This window comes from Oncorhynchus kisutch, linkage group LG16, assembly GCF_002021735.2.
Source record: "Oncorhynchus kisutch isolate 150728-3 linkage group LG16, Okis_V2, whole genome shotgun sequence".
Lineage (NCBI taxonomy): Eukaryota > Metazoa > Chordata > Actinopteri > Salmoniformes > Salmonidae > Oncorhynchus > Oncorhynchus kisutch.
In genome coordinates this window covers 22,552,743-22,572,630 of record NC_034189.2, presented here as the reverse complement: position 1 = coordinate 22,572,630, position 19,888 = coordinate 22,552,743, and the positions used below count along the sequence as shown (strand labels likewise).

At 44.3% G+C, this 19,888-nt stretch overlaps 1 protein-coding gene across 12 annotated transcripts in view; it reads left to right on the top strand.

Moving 5' to 3' along the window:
* The window catches only part of LOC109906505 (adhesion G protein-coupled receptor L3-like), a 346,713-nt gene that overhangs the window by 187,335 nt on the left and 139,490 nt on the right, over nucleotides 1–19,888 (top strand). For 9 of the 12 annotated variants that reach the window (XM_031792020.1, XM_031792013.1, XM_031792022.1 and 6 more), the window contains 3 exons: nucleotides 171–280; nucleotides 12,129–12,143; nucleotides 14,927–15,727. In XM_031792020.1, the coding sequence (XP_031647880.1) occupies nucleotides 171–280; nucleotides 12,129–12,143; nucleotides 14,927–15,727 (926 nt within the window). The remainder of the gene's footprint in view (nucleotides 1–170; nucleotides 281–12,128; nucleotides 12,144–14,926; nucleotides 15,728–19,888) is intronic. The other 3 variants (XM_031792015.1, XM_031792025.1, XM_031792024.1) reach the window with 1 other exon arrangement.

Sequence of the window (19,888 nt, the reverse complement as noted above, 5' to 3'; positions counted from 1 at the left end):
GATAGTTGGTCCTTGCATCCATAGCTGTCTATAAAGTGTTACATTTCTCTATCGCCATCCCTTATCTGGTGACCAAAAACACTTTCAGAATGACTGATTTGTTGTTGTTTGAATCCCAGATTGCCCCTTTTAACCTGACCTTTTAACCTCACCTTTTTCTTCCTTTTCAGATGTAATAATCGGACGCAGTGTGCTGTAGTGGCTGGACTAGATGTATTTCCTGACCCTTGCCCCGGAACCTATAAGTACCTTGAGGTCCAGTACGAATGTGTACCCTACAGTACGTATCTCTTCATTCTCTTGTGTTCTTCTAAGCAGTTCATGGATACTTCCAAAATTGCACTCTATTTCCTATATAGTGCACTACCTACTGTATGTGACTCTGGTCAGTAGTGCACTATAAGGAGAATAGGGTGCCATTTGGGATGAAGCCCATGACATAGTGCATGATACCTGTTGTATTGTAATGCTCTTTTTCGTCATGCTTAATTCCATGTAACAGCAATGCCACTTCACTCTGTCACATACAAAAATGTATGATTGTGTCCTTAACATGTCTTTATGTTGAAGTTAATGTGGTCCCTTTTAAGTAAACTGCTACGGTATATAGGAAGGTACAGTAGCAACTCTGGCACTGGAAAATGTCACTATCTGACTCTGGTACCTCTCAATGTATCCAAACGTGAAAAATGAACGTTCAAATGAACTTATGCTGGACAATATGGTTACCTTCATTCGAAACCAAGGTACTTTGTCTCATATATCTGTTTGAATATCAGATCTATTTCTCTTCTATCCAACTCATAATTTAAAATGTTCACGTATGAATAACAGTGTCAATGATATTCTAGCACATGCCATGTTGGGCTTATAATACTAATCTGTTAGTAGATTTCTGATGTTGACGGTATTGATTGCTTTGGGGGTTTGATGTTAAAGTGAGACGTTGGATTCAAGGTAGATTCAGATTTAATGTAGAATTAGTCTTCAATGTATTACCAAAGGGCTATCGTCCATAAGGAAATCAGTATTGACATTTTGACGTCGATGTCATTCATCTTCCACAAATTCTTGACAGCGTTTTCAGAAAACGGACGAGACTGACTGATTTCTGTCAGTAGAGGTAATTGTAATTATAAAACCACAAAGATAGCCCTAGTTGATGATGAAACAAAACCAGATGCTCTGGAATTGGTCAATCAATTTGCTCACACACCTAAACGAAAATATTGCATCATCAACCGATTATTTTCTGAGTGTTCACCTTCTGCTCTAAGTATTCGCGCGTCTGTCAGAGCTATTACCAACTGTCAAATTAGAGCATTAGCATCAAAGGCAGTTTAGCTTGATTCAAAATGCAGTTGTGTTCGCTTAGATTCTAGCCAGTCCCTTTTTCACGCGCACTTCCTTTAAGAGATGAGAGACCTAGGCCTGAACCTTCAAAAACCTAAAAATCAGCATGCCTTTCAGCCACGGTGGCATCATAGCATGGCCTAAGAACCCCAAAGGTATCCATGACTGAATTGGAAATTGACATTTTTTTGTGGTTTGAATAGAATACTCAGTGTGCAGACGGGAGTAAACAGACGAACAGGAAGAGAGGATGAGGTCACAGGAAGTGCACAGACATTATCGTGTGACGTCCCACATTGTTATTCGCTGAACCTCGAAAAGAGAAAGTAGTTTACTGTGGAACCGAAGGTGTCTAACCAAATGGGATTTATAAACTACTGTAATTTGGAATGAACTTGAAGTGACGTTTAAAGTCAATTATATTTGCTTCCATCCAACTTGTTGCCTTTGAAGAATGGATTGCTGCTTGCTTGGCATCAAATGAAACAAATGTCACATATCAGATGTTATCATTTCATTTTGACGTGCTTTAATCTATATTTGCTATATTAACAAATAGTTCTCATCTTATTAAGAATATGCACCATATTTTACATATTTAGCTTGGTTCATTGAGCCCAATAACCATACCTGGTTGTTTCCACCGCTGTCTTATTGACAACTCATATTAATCACTCTCTTTCACCCTCTCTCTCTGCCTATATCTATATCCCTCAATCTCTCTCTCTTCCTGTGCAGGACGTTTTCATCAGTATTCCGGTGCTGAAAGCAGGCACTGTCAGTATAAGTTACAGCTCCTCTCTCCATCTTCCATCAGCAGAGGAGAATGGCTCCATCAGACCCACACCTGTAATAATAGGGAATGATACGCTGCAGAGAGCTTCACGCTGATGCGATATGATATTGATTTTATTAATTGGTGATTCGATTCGAGCCATGAATCGTAATGGAAATGCAATGGCGGATATTCTGGGAGCCAGCCACACCACTGTTTTCCTATGATGTGGGGCAATGCAGACCAAGCTCTTACTCAGCCTGTCATTTTGGAATAATCACTGGCTTCCCTTTTCTATTTGGTCCAATAGAATACAACAAGAACGCAGCAGCATTGAGGCAACCATGCTGCCCCTGAGCCTATGTGTGTCATGGATCCATCCTTGTGGGTAAATTAGTACACTCTGATATATCCAAATATATATATATATATATATATATATATATGTATATATATAAGCCATCTTTGCGTTCGTGTCAGCATGGACTGGTGTTTGTCCAATGTACTCCTAGTGTTTAGACGTGTTCTGCCATACACTCTGAGGATTACCACGGCTACCCTTTGGAATGAGTGATGCACCCGTCGTCCCGTTGTGAGGATGACATAAGCGAGACAGGGATCAGATGGCCGATATGTCAACGTCTCTCCGGGTCCGCCTTCAAACCTTGACTCTCTTCCTTCATCCCTGAAATAATCACTGATGTAACGTGGATGGATTGTTCAGTGAAAGCTTGTCACTGCATTGCTTCCACCAATCACATCATGTCAAATCGGTGGTTACCTCGAAGGAAGGGAGAAATGAAGGATGCATTTTAAGAGGATTCCTCCAAATTGATTCAGAAAGATGCCTGTCTCGTCCGTCTCCGTCCCCTCAACCTGGCTCTGTAACACACTCCTTTCAACGGCCAGGTTCCGACCTCAGAGGTTGTATTTCTTTAGAGGTCAACACTGTTTCACGGTACCGTCTGCCCCCACTCTTTCCCAGCTTTAATGAATCACCCATTACTCATAACAGAGAGCTCCCGAGACCCCTGCAGGGTCATGAAAGAAAACACATCCCCGGGTGAAATGGCCTATGTCCCTTGTGGAATGTTTCGCCAACCACCACCAATGGTTTCGTCCTGGCATGGCCTCTCCCAACCTCTACCTCCCTTTCCTCTCTCTTTCCCTATTATGACTAATTACATCTCTAATTGTGTGCTGTTACCATGGCGAATGTACTGACCTTGATTTTGGAGAAAAAAATCCCGACACGAGAACAGTGTAATTATAGCACTCACTTTAAGGAAGTCTTTTGTTTCTGCTCCAAAATGCAAAATGGATACATCTGTGAGAGCGAGCCGGAGAGAGAGGGAGAATGTCCATAGCTAAACAATCTCCAGAGCTTCCCTGTTGTTCCACAGTAATAAAGACAATGTACAACCCCCACAATGCCAGCCCCCAAAACAGCCTGTGTGTGCTAGCTAAGCCAAGATGTGTAATTCAAGGCTTGATTCATCTCAAATAAGGATATCCGCAGCTATATGTCTAAGGCCTGGCACCCCCGGTCAGGCTGAAATGACGTTTTTGCTTCTACTTAGCAATTTTTTTGTTTCATGGTATTTCGTCCAACAATATTAGTATTAAAAAAACAAAAAAGCAAGACTCCACACATACATTTCCCATTTGCATATTTTAATACAATATCTCTGAAAAAAGTTATATTTGCATCTACATTCCACTGGCAAAAGTTGATTGTGATGTGATTAAGGGAAAAGAATGACCTTTTTAAGGTGTGGTGCCTGGCCTTAATTTGCTTATAATTCATTCCGCATGGACAAGCAATTAATAAGCAGCAACAGGTTCGGCGGCCTAATCGAATCAAGCGTCGGATTCTTTTGGCACAACGCTCAGCACCTGCCGCAGTCATCGCCCATCGGTCGGCATTGACCAAAGATGGAAGGCAGATGAAAACTGTGAAATCAATGTGGCCTCGGCGCGTGGGTGTCTTTTTACAATTCCGCCCCTGCTCAATGTTGTCATTACGGGCACCGCTATGCCACAGTCGCGCCTTTAGTAAACAGCACCTGTGTGACTGTTTGGCTGACAAGACGCTTTGTCATACTCCATTGTGCTTGCGGAGGTAGATTCAAATTGGATGTGTTATTGTTCTGAAAATGTATAATGTATGTATGAAAAAATTTGCGAGGATATATTTTTGTATCTAGATGCTTAAGAGGAAAATACTTGTGGCCGTTTGTCATTCACACAGTCACTAATAGCATCAACATCTAGCCTATGATGCTGCTAGAATTGGATTGCTGTATTTATCTGTATCACATCAAGATGAACACGCCGATTGTATACATATAACTGGCTCAGTCAGTCAGCCATTAGTTGTGTTTTTTGTGCATTCACACACCAGGTACAAATTCGCCACTCACTCTTTTTCTCGTCCTACTTGATTGACCTAATGTGCTCGTCTATCCTACTCACTGACGGAGAGTCTCCACTCACCTGAATGACTAGGTCTATGTCTCCTCATGTGTGAAGGGAGATTGCAGTGCTGTCACATCGTTTAGTGACAGCTGATCACCCTGTAACTGGGAAAGGCTTATGATGATGGCTTCTGATCTCACACAGTGTGTGTGCCAATGTGAGAGGGAAGACAAATCCATGACCTGTATCTCGAATATCACAGTCGTTTGGTTTTAACACTGATCTGGAAACTGATTGTATGTCCATGGTTTTAACTGGTAGGCCCCCACATCCACAGCCATTGGTTTTAACACTGATCTGGAAACTGATTGTATGTCCATGGTTTTAACTGGTAGGCCCCCACATCCACAGTCATTGGTTTTAACACTGATCTGGAAACTGATTGTATGTCCATGGTTTTAACTGGTAGGCCCCCACATCCACAGCCATTGGTTTTAACACTGATCTGGAAACTGATTGTATGTCCATGGTTTTAACTGGTAGGCCCCCACATCCACAGTCATATTGTGTTTTGTCACGGATTGATTAAAGGCAACATTCACTCTATTTCAACATCAAATTCATTATCTCCAGCGCTATGTAAAGATGCAGGGTTTCTAGGTTTTGTCGTCAAAAAAATAGATATGTTTTCCCGATCTAGAGACACTGATGACATCATCTAGAGACACTGATGACATCTGGTGTGGGCCATGTGATTTTAACCAACTGTGAGCAGGCAAAGGCTACTTACTACACTGAACAAAAATATAAACGTAACATGCAAAAATGTCAATGATTTTACTGAGCTACAGTTAATAGAAGGAAAACAGATCATTGAAATACATTCATTAGGCCCTAGTCTATGAATTTCACATGACTGGGAATAGAGAGATGCATCTGTTGGTCACAGATACCTTAAAAAAAAGGTAAGGGTGTGGATCAAAAAAACAGTCAGTGTCTGGTGTGACCACCATTTGCCTCGTGCAGCACAACACATCTCCTTCGTGTAGAGTTGATTAGGATGTTGATTGTGGCCTATGCAAGCAATGTTGTCCCACTCCTCTTTAATGGCTGTGTGAAGTTGCTGGATATTGGCGGGAACTGGAACACTTTCAGCTTCCAGGAATTGTGTACAGATCCTTGCACCATGGGGCTGTGCGTTATCATGCTGAAACATGATGTGATTAGCGGCATATGAATGGCACGACAATGGGCCTCAGGATCTCATCAAGGTATCTCTGTGCATTCAAATTGCCATCGATAAAATGCAATTGTGTTTGTTGTCCATAGCTTATACCTGCCCATACCATAACCCCACTGCCACCATGTGGCACTCTGTTCACAACGTTGACATCAGCAAACCAAACGCCCACATGACGCCAGAAACGCTGTCTGCCATCTGCCCAGTACAGTTGAAACCACAATTAATCTGTGAAGCGCACACTTCTCCAGTCGGTTACTTCATTGGGAAAATGACCCACAGTTTCATCAGCTGTCCGGATGGCTGGTCTCAGATGATCCCGCAGGCGAAGAAGTCAGATTTGGAGGTCCTGGGCTGGCGTGGTTACATGTGGTCTGCGGTTGTGAGGCTGGTTGTATCTACTCTAGAATTTTCTAAAATGACTTTGTGGCTTATGGTAGAGAAAGAACATTAAATTCTCTGGAAACATTTCTGCAGTCAGCATGCCAATTGAGACGTGTGGCATTGTTATGTGGCATTGTTATGTGGCATTGTTATGTGGCATTGTTATGTGGCATTGTTATGTGCAAAACTGTGCATTTTAGAGCGGCCTTTTATTGCCCCAACAAGATTCACCTGTTTAATGATCATGCTGTTTAATCACCTTATTTATTCCACGCCTGTCAGGTGGTTGGATTATCTTGGCAAAGGATAAATGCTCACTAACAGGGATGTAAACAAATTTGAGAAAAATGTGATGTTTGTGCGTAGGGGGCATTTCTGGGATCTTTAATTTCAGCTCATGGAACGTGGGACCAACGCTTTACATGTTGGGTTTTATATTTTTGTTCAGTGTAAGAGGAATACATAATAATACATTGGTCAATGAACCTACTTCTTACTTCCAGAAGGATACAGAGTGAAGCTAGATTATCATAGGAGAGACATGGAGAGGCAAGGGGAAAAAAACACACTTCTGGAAATAGACATTAATGCTTGTATTTTCCTGCATTTTTCCAGTAGAGTGGGTCAGTAATTGCCCAGGAAGGGTGCGATTACCAATGTGGATGAATGTCGGCGTGAATGCTTTCCTCCCCGTAATAGCCATGTGGGCCTGGTGTAATCTATCAGGTCCTCGTTCTGGGTGTTCTCTTTTTGTCCTTCATGCGCACACACACACAAACACAAAAAAGTCGATCCAGGCATTAACACACACACAAACACTTTTTGAAACGGGTTCTAAGTTCAGAGAAAAGAGAAACCAAAGCACACGGGCTGCTTGGTGCCATGGCTATCAATCTAATTGGAGATTGGCCTCTTTAGAGTCTCTCTTTGTGATATTGCCCTGCTAATCAAAGTTCCGACATTGTGACTCATGTAATGAAGCACCCTCTTTCTTCTGTGGTCTTTCACCAAACCCTCTTTACCACCAGACTAAAAGCTTTCTCCTTATGTCTTCTCTGCATGCTTTCTCTTGCTGCCCTTTCTGTAATATCAAGGTCTCTGGAATCGAGGCATCTTTAGGAAGTGCAATTAAGTTACTTCTGCTCCAATTCCGGTTCATGTTCCTGAAAATGTATTTCATGTTTTTGTCTTCTTCTCTTGCTTGTGTTTTCCCCTGTATCGGTCTGTCGGCTGCCTCTCCCCGGTGCATGACTGATTGACCGTGCGCCAAGTCCTTGCACCTTTCTCACACGCAAATGCGGGCTCCCCCCCCCCCCCCACACACATACACACACACACACACACATACTGAACATATACATACACACACACACACTGGCGGGTTCCTGCATCGTCAAGGTTATGAAAGAGCACAGCTACCACTCCCAGGGTGGGAGAGCGACCGAGGGGGAAAGGAGAGGAGTGACGGCGGGAGCGAGTGAGAAAAATGGAGGACAGAGGAGGAGAGAAGCGGGGGAGAATACAAGAGGGACAGGGGGCATGGAGAAAGAGGGCAGGAAAAGGAATAGACTGAGCAAGAGGTTAAGAGAGAGGGATGAAGGATGGATGGATGGATGGATGGAGAGAGAGAGAAAAAAATAGGGCAAAATTGTACCCGTGACCTCCCACATGCTATTGAAAGCATCTAATTTCTGTCATTAATTAAGAAATGGAATAGTCACCGTGCCCTCCCTCCTAGGTTCAGAGCACAGGTAGAGGAGGAGGGAGAAAGGGGGCGAAATATAACCAAAATGGCCTCCGCTCAACCATGAATCTCTATTAGCTCCTAATGATACCATTCAGCCACCTCACCGCCATTGGGAAGCGTTAATTATTGAAATGCACACCCATACAGCTGTCATTTACGTGGGCATGGCTAGCGAGGCTTAGTGTCAGTCAGGCCTTTTAGTATTTGCAGATAGCTGTATGCCTTGAATAAGGAAATGGCGTTATTTAGACATTTAAGTAAGGTGATGTCAATTTCAATTTTGAGGTCAAATAGGCTCCTATTCTGATCTTGTGTTCACTACTTGGTCTTTGGACCAATCAGATCAGCTCGGAAAAAGGCCTGATGTGAAAAGATCTGTGATTGGTAAAAATATCAGAATTGGGCTGCCTGTATGAACGCAGCCATATGTACATGTGTAAGGGTCGACGCTGGTAGAGACAAGAAGCAGGTACAGAGAGTGAACATTTAATGGCGACGGACATGGGACAGGACAGCGTCTGGACGTGAACACATAACATTAATGCAGACACAGGGAACCAACAGGACAGCCCTCGAGCGCCAGAGAGGGAGAGCGGAGGCAGGCGTGACAACATGTATGTAAAATATGTAGATATGGTGTGACACAGCGCTTGATGTGTGACACAAGTAGTTGAATTAAGACTGTTTTGAGAGGTAGATTATATGCATACGTGTAACATATGATGTTTGAAACGCCATATCTTCACAAACTGAAGGGTTCAGGAGAAGTTTATTTAGGTTGTCCATATTGCTGAAATTCAGCTAAATCTCTACATGTATAAAAAGCAACGTATTCTGTTTTAAAATATCAACTTCAGTTTCCTTATATGGATGGATAGGATGACCATGCAGCTTATTTGATTTGATAGGGCAGCTTAGCCGGTTAGATCCATTACGTGGTGAAATGCTATTGGCTGCCAACACTTGGAAGTGCGGTTAGAGGCGTGTCCAAACCTGTTGAAAAGTACACATCAAAGTCGGTGAGTGGTGATGACAAAACAAAAGATAAATGAACCCTAATTGCCGTCATCATCATCACAGCCATCGACAAAATGTTTATTCTGTATATTTACAGGAATAGCAAGTAGGTATCTATTTCTTAGATCATTTTATACGACCTATGCATCAGCAGATGGCAGGAAAGATATTGCTGTTTCTGCCCTTGGCCAAATATGAAAATAGACATTGACTATATCTACTCTAGTACAGCAGAGACTCTGTTTGGCCTGGAAGCCTTTTTACATTCACTTCACTGTGCCGGAAGGTCATACGGCCTGTGGACCTTCTTCCCCTAGTATACCACCAGGTTGTGTAGACCGTATCCACGACCGTCTCTTGGCTAAACGTTGTTCAAGTTGCATTTCTCTCTGATACTCTCTTTGAACTGTCCAAATGCATTTCAACCCGTGAAATGTGAGTAGTTTGATTTGGAGAGGATATATTCATAACCATTCTGCTTTGAGAAGATTGCTTGGCTGAGCCAGTATACACAGTATACACAGTATACACAGTATACACAGTATACACAGACAGGCAGACTTTTAATGACTCTGTGACAACCATGACCAAAATCGTATTACGGTCACAATGGGAAAAGGCGCATTTCATATGAATCAATTATCTTGTTTCTCCATCATTTTTCCTTTAATCTGAGTGCCACTGAACTAACCTATCCTGGGTATGTCGCTAGCAGCCCGACCACGCCTTTTCTAGATAAATAATTGCAAACAGCCATAGTGATTTTTACCTTGGGGACGTACACGGAAGATGACAGGGAACATGCGGAACGTGTAACCACGGAAGTGGCGGCGTCTTGTGACAAGGACACCGGGCGCATCCCACAGCTACTTGCTCGTCCATCCCTTCGCGATCCCGCCATCTCTTAAAAGAGCTAATGGTTTTTGCTACAGATCATTACCCTCCCTCACAACCGCTAGCGATCACTCAATCAAATACAGTAACACCCTTCAGTACTGTTGTGTGGGAGCCAATGATCTGGTAATAGATTAGACGAGTTCAGTGTGAGAGGTTTTGTGTTTACCTAGATTCAGTTTGTGACCTGTTGGCGTGAGATAACGCATGTGTTTGAGGCTACATTGCAGTCGGATTGCACAGAATCACCGATCTAGAAATGCCCTCGCATCACAAACAACAAATCATTTTCGATGGAGATTCTCCATTGAGCATGGTTTTTAGTCGACGACTAGATAGAATCTGTGTCCGGAAACGGACGCTCAATAATCAAGATTAGTCTGCGCCTCGCCTTGATCAAACTAATGCCCTCAAACGCGAGGTGTTGTTGGTGTGCTGTTTGCATCCATTGACCGCTTCAGGCTGTTGTTATCATTGATATACTGTATCTGAAATATGGCTGAATTGATCATTCCTAACACTTCCTGAAGATCAATCCCAAACAACAAAAAGGCATCAGAATATCTATGCTGAGCGGCCATATCAGCCGTGCGTGGTCAGACACACAGTATGTCTTTTGAAAATGGAATTAAATATTCTCTCAATCTCCCCCCTCCCTTCGCTCATCTCTTCGTCTTCATCATCATCTTCTGCGTCTCCTCCTTATTTCTTCCTCTATGCCTCACTTTTCTTTTTCTGTGGCTCTCTTTCCTTCTCGCTCTCTCCCGTTTCCTCTCCCTCTCTCTGTGCCTCCCTCTCTCCCTCTTCGTTTTGAGGAGTTACCGCGTAAGCCCTGGGGTTAATCCGGTTTTATTAGATCCAGGATTAGAGGAGGGGAGCAGTGGCATGGGGGCAGCATGCATGTCCTGCCGTTAACCCCACCAGGGAACCAGACTCTTGTATTCTAGAACCTTATGGAGTATGGTGAAGTTGCCTCTAGACGCTGATATTGGGTCAGTTTGGCAGTTTCCCCACTAATAGTTCATGTTTGGATTGGGGGGGGGCTGGTCCTGGACCTAGGGGAAACTTCGAAACTGGAGTAGAACCATATAGGCAGAGACAACAAGGATTTACAGCCAAGACATGTCCAGACAATCATGTCATTTTTAAGTACAGCAATTGCTGCAATCACTTTGCTATATACAGTATTGATATTACATTTAGACTTGTTTGCCATTCTTAGATCAGTCAACAAGCCCTTTCAGACCAGCATCCACAGGCATCGACAACAGGACATGTCCACACAATCATGGATTCCAATTGCTTGCAATCAGTTTGCGATAGAGTATTACCGAAGAATAAGGGTCTGCGGCAAGGCTAGTAGCAGTAGGTGGCTGGTGTGTGACAATGCCAATACTGAATCAGGTTCAAAATTCAAACCATACAATAATATTCCACTTGGTCCCGCTCGACAGTCTTTGACACGCATGGCTGGCTAACAAGGCTACATGACACTTGGTTTTAAAGTCCTGCCACTCTTCACCAGAAGACCTTAAATAAGCGATGAGGTTGAGTAGCAGCAGAAATCTGTAGGTAATACAAGTTAATGGCACAGAAACGTTTGCACATGCACTTCTTCCATGTCGTTATGATTGATTGACCAATTACTCTTGTGATGGTTGTCGACATCTTTGCACGTACCAGGGGAATTTGCCATGTGAAGAAAATTATTTAATTTTGTGTCTCTTTCCTGATATCACTAGAATGGAGATGGCCATATGCTAATTGTTATAGCCTTTATCAACCCACAGGTGATAAATCACCAATTATCAATTTCAAAATAGAAGATGTGCTGCTGTGGAGTTTCTGTCTTCCGATCTGCACGTGGCGCTCTTGTTTCCCCCTCGTGTGACTACTGAAGGAGTCTGTACAGTGCGCAACCATATGTTCTACTGTTTTTAATGAACACATCTGGAGTTGACTTCTGATCAAGTTAATTACCGTTCTCTCTCGCTCTCCCCCTATCTTGGAGTTGTCGTCACTTCAAAGCCGCATTCACACGATTCACATGTCTAAAGATATGATTTAATCTCTCTCTTCCCCCACAGGCTGTGTGACAAGCGACACGTTTCCTTCCCAACGCTTTGCGATGGCATGTTTTGTTCCAACTACTCCACCACGAAGCAGCCTCATCATCCACAGTGCTAATGTTCCAATGTGTTTGACCTGCTGAAGTAAACTTGACTCTTTTGCCAGTTATCGCATCATTAATCTATTCTGTATCTCTCTCTTCTTTTCTCTCCTTCTCATGCCTAAAATAGAAGTGGAACAAAAAGGTAACTAATTGCCCACTCCTTTTATTTTCGAGACTTCATTGGGGTTCATGCTTTGCTGGGTGATGGGGGTTGCCATAGCAGCTATTCTCTTACGTCATCTGCTCTTTATTGACCTTCTAATGTCTGCTAATTCAATGTGTGTCCTAGTAGTAGGACATGTCATAAGTCTTTTCTACATTAGTAGGAAAAGTCTTACTAAGCATTAAAACCTAATCACGATGCGTTTTAAGTGCAGGCTTTTAGCATGTTTTGCATGGAAACCAAACTCATTGTCATGATCATCGGATTCATGGAAGAGGGACATACAATGACGACTGTGTTCGTTCGTTATAAAAAGGGGGGGGGGGGTCCCACATCGAGTGACATCATGGGTCATGTAAAGTAGTCCCGTTTTTGACAATGTACAAAGTGCTAGTGTCAGTCTAGACCCAAACACTGCCAACAAAAAAAAACGTTAGAATACAGAACCTATGACGAAACTCTTAAGACGTTCACGCGAGGCAAAGGTTATTTCAACAGTACAGACACACATTTTTTTTGTGTTTTAGATTTTGGGCAAATAGCAAATGTCGTGTGAAGTGTTTTAACAGTCGCACTGCTTTTAGATGGTCGAAGTGATGTACATGTTTGTCACGATTCACCTGAAAATAAAAACTACGTTGAACATCGGCGGTTCGTATATAGTCAGTAGCATAGCTATCTTTCATCTGACTGCAGTAATACACGCCATATCTTTCTTCCACTATATGCATCTATCCAGAACATTTTCTTTCCCAGGTAATTGAAAGTTATTCTGTTCATGTTTGCCAGCAGCATCATTTTAAAGGCGAGAGGCGTGGACGCCAATCAATAGCCTCGCTCAATAAACTGTCAGCATTCCAGATTATATATAGGCCTAACATGATGATGTTATAACCTTCAGGGACTCCCAGTCAATATGGCAGAATGCACAAAGACACCCACATGTTCAGATATGATTGAAATACTACCGTGCATGATAAGATAGCCTACTACTGCACCTGGGCCCCAGTGTTGTGCTAGAAGTTGTTTTGGTCCTGGCCCCTGAGACAGTCATGTTTTAAAGCTAAGGGTGCACTCATATAACCTTAACCCATAGATCAAATATCAACTCTCCAAAGCGCAGGCTGCGTCCCAGATGAACCCTCTACCCTATATAGTGCTTTACATTTTGACCTATAGTCCTTGGTTGAAAGTAGTGCACTAAATAGGGAACAAAGTGCCGTTTAGGATGCAGACTCAATTTCCTTTCAGTAAAGAACTACCTACCGGGCATGCTAGGTTCTGAAAGCCTTATTAAGCCGTAGAGACCCTCTTAGAGCATTTTGGTTGTGTGCTAGTTTAGATGTGTGCAATGGGAGGCATTACGGTATGTTACTCACATGCAGGTAGACATGTTTAATCTTAAGAGGTGACGGGAGTCAGGCTTGTTGTTTTTCTTCTCTGAACACACTGCTTTTTACCTCTGCCTGAGTTCCCAGGAGCACCTGTCATCGGGGGTGTCAGGCCACTCACCTGTCATAAATTAAGAAGCTTTCCCCCACTTTCCATTTGTTGCTATTGCTGCACCCTGAATCCTAACGAACTTGGGTGGAAATGTTAGGTCGTCTTAATTCTTTGTTGCTTTCGTCTAGCGCTTGACAATAGCACTGCTCTTAGCATCTCATGCAATGGTCAAATTACTATTTTTTGTTTTTTAAGTGTAGACCGACAGTATTTCAAACCTTCTTACCTTCAATCCTAATTTATTATTTAGTTATCTGTACGTTTAACCGATTCTTTGCTAATGTTACCTTTCAAACGGTACATGAGTCTGTTTAAGGGAGCGTAAGTGAATATATACATCATTACAAAAAGATAACTTTTCAAGACGCTGTCGATGATCCCGTTTTAGATAATTATTTATGTATGTTGTTGTCTCTCGGTCCAAATAAATGACGTGCTCCATATGTTACATTCGTATGAGTAGGACTTAAATTCAAATGTAATCTTTTTATCGCGACGGCTAACTTGAAATTGACTCAGTCGGCGGTCAAAGTGTAATCCATCTTGAAACAGAATCACCTTCGGCAAGGGATGCACGCTATCGACTCATATGCTGCATTACTTCATAAGATTTCAGTACAAACCAGTTAGGGTATAATTAGTTTAGAATGCAGGGGCATTGTAAATCATGATGCCACAGACTGAAGATATCTCAATAATGGAAAAATATTCTCATGTAGTAATATAGTCATTATTGTGTTCCTGGGCCCCAAATGCCAATAATTATGCTTGAGCTATTTTATCCTAATCTTTTAATGTGTTTGTATTAGACATTCCCTATTAGATGTTATTTATTAACCAATGATACAGTAGCACTGAGGAGTTGGCATGGGTGAAATAAGTGTATGGAATGGATTGATGTTTGTATTACACTGATCCTGTCACTGATTACATGCCTATTGTAAATATGTGGATAGCTAGCCGAGTGTGGGTACGCGCATGTTCTGAAATCATAATAGTCTCATACCTCATTCATTGTATATTTAAGCAACATTGACAACTATTTTTCATGTCCTATTTGTTGTCTAGCCTACATTAATAGTTCATTTAAGAACTAATGCATTGTAAACCTTATCCTCATCAGGTAAAGGCAGTGACTTCCTTTTACACTAGCCTTCTTTTGTCCTTTCTCCTTCTAGTTGTCGTAGTCCAATAATGAAGTCTAATTCATGCCAAAGTAACTCTCTGCGTTTTGTCTGTCCTCCATTTTGGCTCCTCAGTATTCCTGTGCCCCGGCTTGCTGCGAGGGGTGTACCAGAGCGAACACCTCTTTGAGTCGGACCACCAATCTGGTGCCTGGTGTAAAGACCCCCTCCAGGCCTCCGACAAGATCTACTACATGCCCTGGACGCCATACCGCACGGACACGCTGACCGAGTACTCCTCCAAAGAGGACTTCATCGCCGGGCGACCCACGACCACGTACAAGCTGCCGCACCGCGTAGACGGCACGGGCTTCGTAGTGTACGATGGCGCTCTGTTCTTCAACAAGGAGCGCACGCGCAACATCGTCAAGTTCGACCTGCGCACACGCATCAAGAGTGGCGAGGCCATCATTGGCAGCGCCAACTACCACGACACCTCGCCATACCGCTGGGGCGGCAAGTCGGACATCGACCTCGCCGTGGACGAGAACGGCCTGTGGGTCATCTACGCCACGGAGCAGAATAACGGGCGCATCGTCATCAGCCAACTGAACCCATATACTCTCCGCGTAGAAGGAACCTGGGATACCGCCTACGACAAGCGCTCGGCATCCAACGCCTTCATGATCTGCGGTATTCTATACGTGGTGAAGTCGGTCTACGAAGACGACGACAACGAGGCGACAGGGAACAAGATCGACTATATCTACAACACAGAGCTGAGTAAAGATGGCTTCCTGGACATCCCCTTCCCCAACTCGTACCAGTACATCGCCGCCGTGGATTACAACCCGCGGGACAACCTGCTGTACGTGTGGAACAATTACCACGTGGTCAAGTACTCACTGGACTTTGGCGCCTTGGACAGTAAACCGGGTAGGACAGTTTTTATTCTCTTTTCCATCTGTTCTGTTTCATGTCTGTCACTAGCTTGTTGGTAATTCAGTTATTTAAACTAACGGTCTACTAATCATAGCTCTAACCTTAACCCAACCCTAACCTTAACCCAACCCTAAACGTAACCCTAACCTTGACCGTGATTCTAGCGTAACCTTAGCAAACACTTACTTCTCAACAGATAGTTTGTTGATAGACCATCTGTAAATGCTCTACAGATGGTCATACTGTCTGGACTATCCCCCCCAAAAAGTGTAACCTGTTATGGGTATAAATGGTAGACGTTACGAGCGTTGGCAGTCGTTTTGATAGCAGGAGAAGTGAAGAGGAGGTTGTTGACGAGGAGAAAGTGTATGATAGATGTATGGTTTGTTGTCATGAAACTGTTCTCAAATAGCACACTAATCCTTTGCTTTTGAAACACTGTTCAAGATCTATTCATTTGATCACATTTCAGTGTTGCAATATGTCTTCACATTTGGCATAATTTTCACCTGATGGCCTATGAGCCCACCAATTAGTGTCAAGCAATCTAGGAACAAGTTTCAAGTTTTGTTTTAGTAGTCCTATGTACAGGATACACACTGTTCAACGAAATGCCAATCTGCAAGTAACTTGAAACTTTTTCCTAGATTGTTTGACACTATAATTGGCGGGCTCTTTTAATTGGAGAGTAAAGAGCAGAGTAAATAAGGAGGAAGTATATGTATGGTTTTACGTTGTATTTTAGCACCATCGAGAGTGTGTGGGTTGGTGATAATTAGCTATGGAGTATGATGCCTCAATGTGTCATCTTACTTTTTAATTAAACCCCTCAAATGAGAGAGAAATCAAGTAGACAGCCTCACACCAAGCTGTGGGGAAAATGTAATAACTGCAGTAACGTTGTTGTTTTTACAAGACATTTCAACTATTTTCGGGTCAGTGGAAGGAAAAAAAAGGGTTTGCAGTTTCAAAATAAAATACCCCCAAAAAATAGTTTGCTTTCACGTGATTGGGTTATTTTTTCTCAAGGGGATCGTATTTCAGGGCAGTTGTTATCCCTAGTTTCTGCTCTATGTTAGATATTACATTATTTTCTATGTAATTCTATGACAAGAGTTGTGAATAGCACTAAGAGTTATTTGCCTTTTCAGTCTGCTCTTAGTCGGTGTCAGTACGGTACCAGTCATCTTTGTAAAGACAGAGATTTATAAAAAAAAATATATATATATTTCACCTTTAATTATCCAGGTAGGCCACTTGAGAACAAGTTCTCATTTACAACTGCGAGCTGGCCATGTGACTGCTCTGATTAAATTTGCCATAACTCTTTTTTTTAACGAAAGTTACATTTATTCCCTACGATTATCGTTCTTTAAAAGTAGTAATTATAATTTTGGCACGCTAAGATAATTATTTGTGCCGGGTCATCAACAGCCTAGTTTAAAATTTCAGCTTTAACCTGCTGTTTTTCAATTAAGTTTTTTCTCTGAATCTCAGCTGAAATGCATATCCATGAGGCCTCCAGTCTATAACATCGAAGCCGGTTGCTGTTCTCAGAGGTGAAATATCAAAAGAGTTCTCAGAGTTCTGTTATGTGATTGCACTAATGCCTGACCCTAGAGTATTCACTTCCCACAAGCATAGGGGCTACACGTAATTCATTCCCTGTTGTCGCTTCAGCAAAAACTAAACTTGTAAACTAAACTTGTAAGGTGCGTGCCTTATTAAATGACGGTGTATCAAACAATGCTTTTACATGCATTTGGGAGGCACACTGCAGAAAATTATCTAGCGACGCTCTGCCAACTTTCGCTGTCTCGCTCTCTCTCGCTCTCTCTCTCGCTCTCTCTCTCGCTCTCTCTCTCGCTCTCTCTCGCTCTCTCTCGCTCTCTCTCGCTCTCTCTCTCTCTCTCTCGCTCTCTCTCTCTCTCTCTTTCTCTCTCACTTGCTCTCTCTCTTTCTCTCTCACTTGCTCTCTCACTTGCTCTCTCTCTCTCTCTCTCTCTCTCTCTCTCTCTCTCAATTTCAATTCAATTCAAGGGCTTTATTGGCATGGGAAACATATGTTAACATTGCCAAAACAAGTGAAATAAACAATAAACAAAATGAGCTGTAAACATTAGTCCCTGAAGTTCCAAAAGAATAAAGCCATTTCAAATGTCATATTATGGCTATATACAGTGTTGTAGCGATGTGCAAATAGTTAAAGTACAAAAGGGAAAATAAATCAACATAAATATGGGTTCTACTTACAATGGTGTTTGTTCTTCACTGGTTGCCCTTTTCTTGTGGCAACAGGTCACAAATCATGCTGCTGTGATCTCTCTCTCGCTCTCTGCCCTCTCTCTCTGCTCTCTTGCTCTGTCTCTCTCTTGCTCTGTCTCTTTCTCTCTTGCTCTGACTCTCTTGCTCTGACTCTCTCTCTCTCGCTCTGACTCTCTCTCTCTCTCTCGCTCTCTCTCTCTCGCTCTGACTCTCTCTCGCTCTGTCGCTCTCTCGCTCTCTCGCTCTGTCGCTCTGTCGCTCTCTCGCTCTCTCGCTCTCTCGCTCTCTCGCTCTCTCGCTCTGTCGCTCTGTCGCTCTGTCGCTCTCTTGCTCTGTCGCTCTCTTGCTCCCTCTCTCTCTTGCTCTCTCGCTCCCTCTCTCTCTTGCTCTCTTGCTCTCCAGCTCTGGCTCGCTCTGTCTGGCCCGCTCGCCCGCTCTGTCTGGCCCGCTCGCTCGCCAGCTCTGTCTGGCCCGCTCGCTCGCCAGCTCTGTCTCGCCCGCTCACTCGCCAGCTCTGTCTCGCCCGCTCGCTCGCCAGCTCTGTCTGTCCCGCTCGCTCGCCAGCTCTGTCTGGCCCGCTTGCCAGCTCTGTCTGGCCCGCTCGCTCGCCCGCTCTGTCTGGCCCGCTCGCTCGCCCGCTCTGTCTGGCCCGCTCGCTCGCTCGCTCTGTCTGACTAGCTCTGTCCGTCTCAACCGCTCGCTCTGGCTGGGTCGATCTGTCTGTCTGGCTCGGTCGGTCGGTCTGTCTGTCTGGCTGGCTCGGTCTGTCACGCTCTGTCTGGCTCGCTCTGTCTGGCTGGCTGAATGGCTGGCTCGCTCTGTCTGTCTGTCTGGGTCGCCCACCTGCTCTATCTGGCTCGCTCTGGCTGGCTGGCTCGCTCACTCTATCTGGGTACCCTCTCTTTCGCCCACCTGCTCTATCTGGCTCGCTCTGGCTGGCTGGCTCGCTCACTCTCTCTGTCTGGCTTGCTCTCTCTCTGTCTGGCTTGCTCGCTCTGTCTGTCTGTCTGGCTCGCTCTGTCTGTCTGTCTGGCTCGCTCTGTCTGTCTGGCTCGCTCTCTCTGTCTGGGTGACCCGGTCTGTCTGTCTGGCTTGCTCGCCCTGTCTGTCACGCCCTGTCTCTCGCGCTCTGTCTGCTGTCGCTCTCTGTCTGCTGTCGCTCTCTGTCTGCTGTCGCGCTCTGTCTGCTGTCTCGCTCTGTCTGCTGTCTCGCTCTGTCTGCTGTCTCGCTCTGTCTGCTGTCTCGCTCTCTCGCGCTCTGTCTCGCTCTGTCTGCTGTCTCGCTCTGTCTCGCTCTGTCTGCTGTCTCGCTCTGTCTGCTGTCGAGCTCTCTCGCGCTCTGTCTGCTGTCTCGCTCTGTCTGCTGTCTCGCTCTGTCTGCTGTTTCGCTCTGTCTGCTGTCTCGCTCTGTCTGCTGTCTCGCTCTCTCGCGCTCTGTCTGCTGTCTCGCTCTCTCGCGCTCTGTCTGCTGTCTCTCTCTGTCTGCTGTCTCGCTCTGTCTGCTGTCTCGCTCTGTCTGCTGTCTCTCTCTGTCTGCTGTCTCGCTCTGTCTGCTATCGCGCTCTGTCTGCTGTCGTGCTCTCTCGCGCTCTGTCTGCTGTCTCGCTCTGTCTGCTGTCTCGCTCTGTCTGCTGTCTCGCTCTGTCTGCTGTCTCGCTCTGTCTGCTGTCTCGCTCTCTCGCGCTGTGTCTGCTATCTCGCTCTGTCTGCTGTCTCGCTCTGTCTGCTGTCTCGCTCTGTCTGCTGTCTCGCTCTGTCTGCTATCTCGCTCTGTCTGCTGTCTCGCTCTGTCTGCTGTCTCGCTCTGTCTGCTGTCTCGCTCTCTCGCGCTCTGTCTGCTGTCGAGCTCTGTCTGCTGTCGAGCTCTCTCGCGCTCTGTCTGCTGTCTCG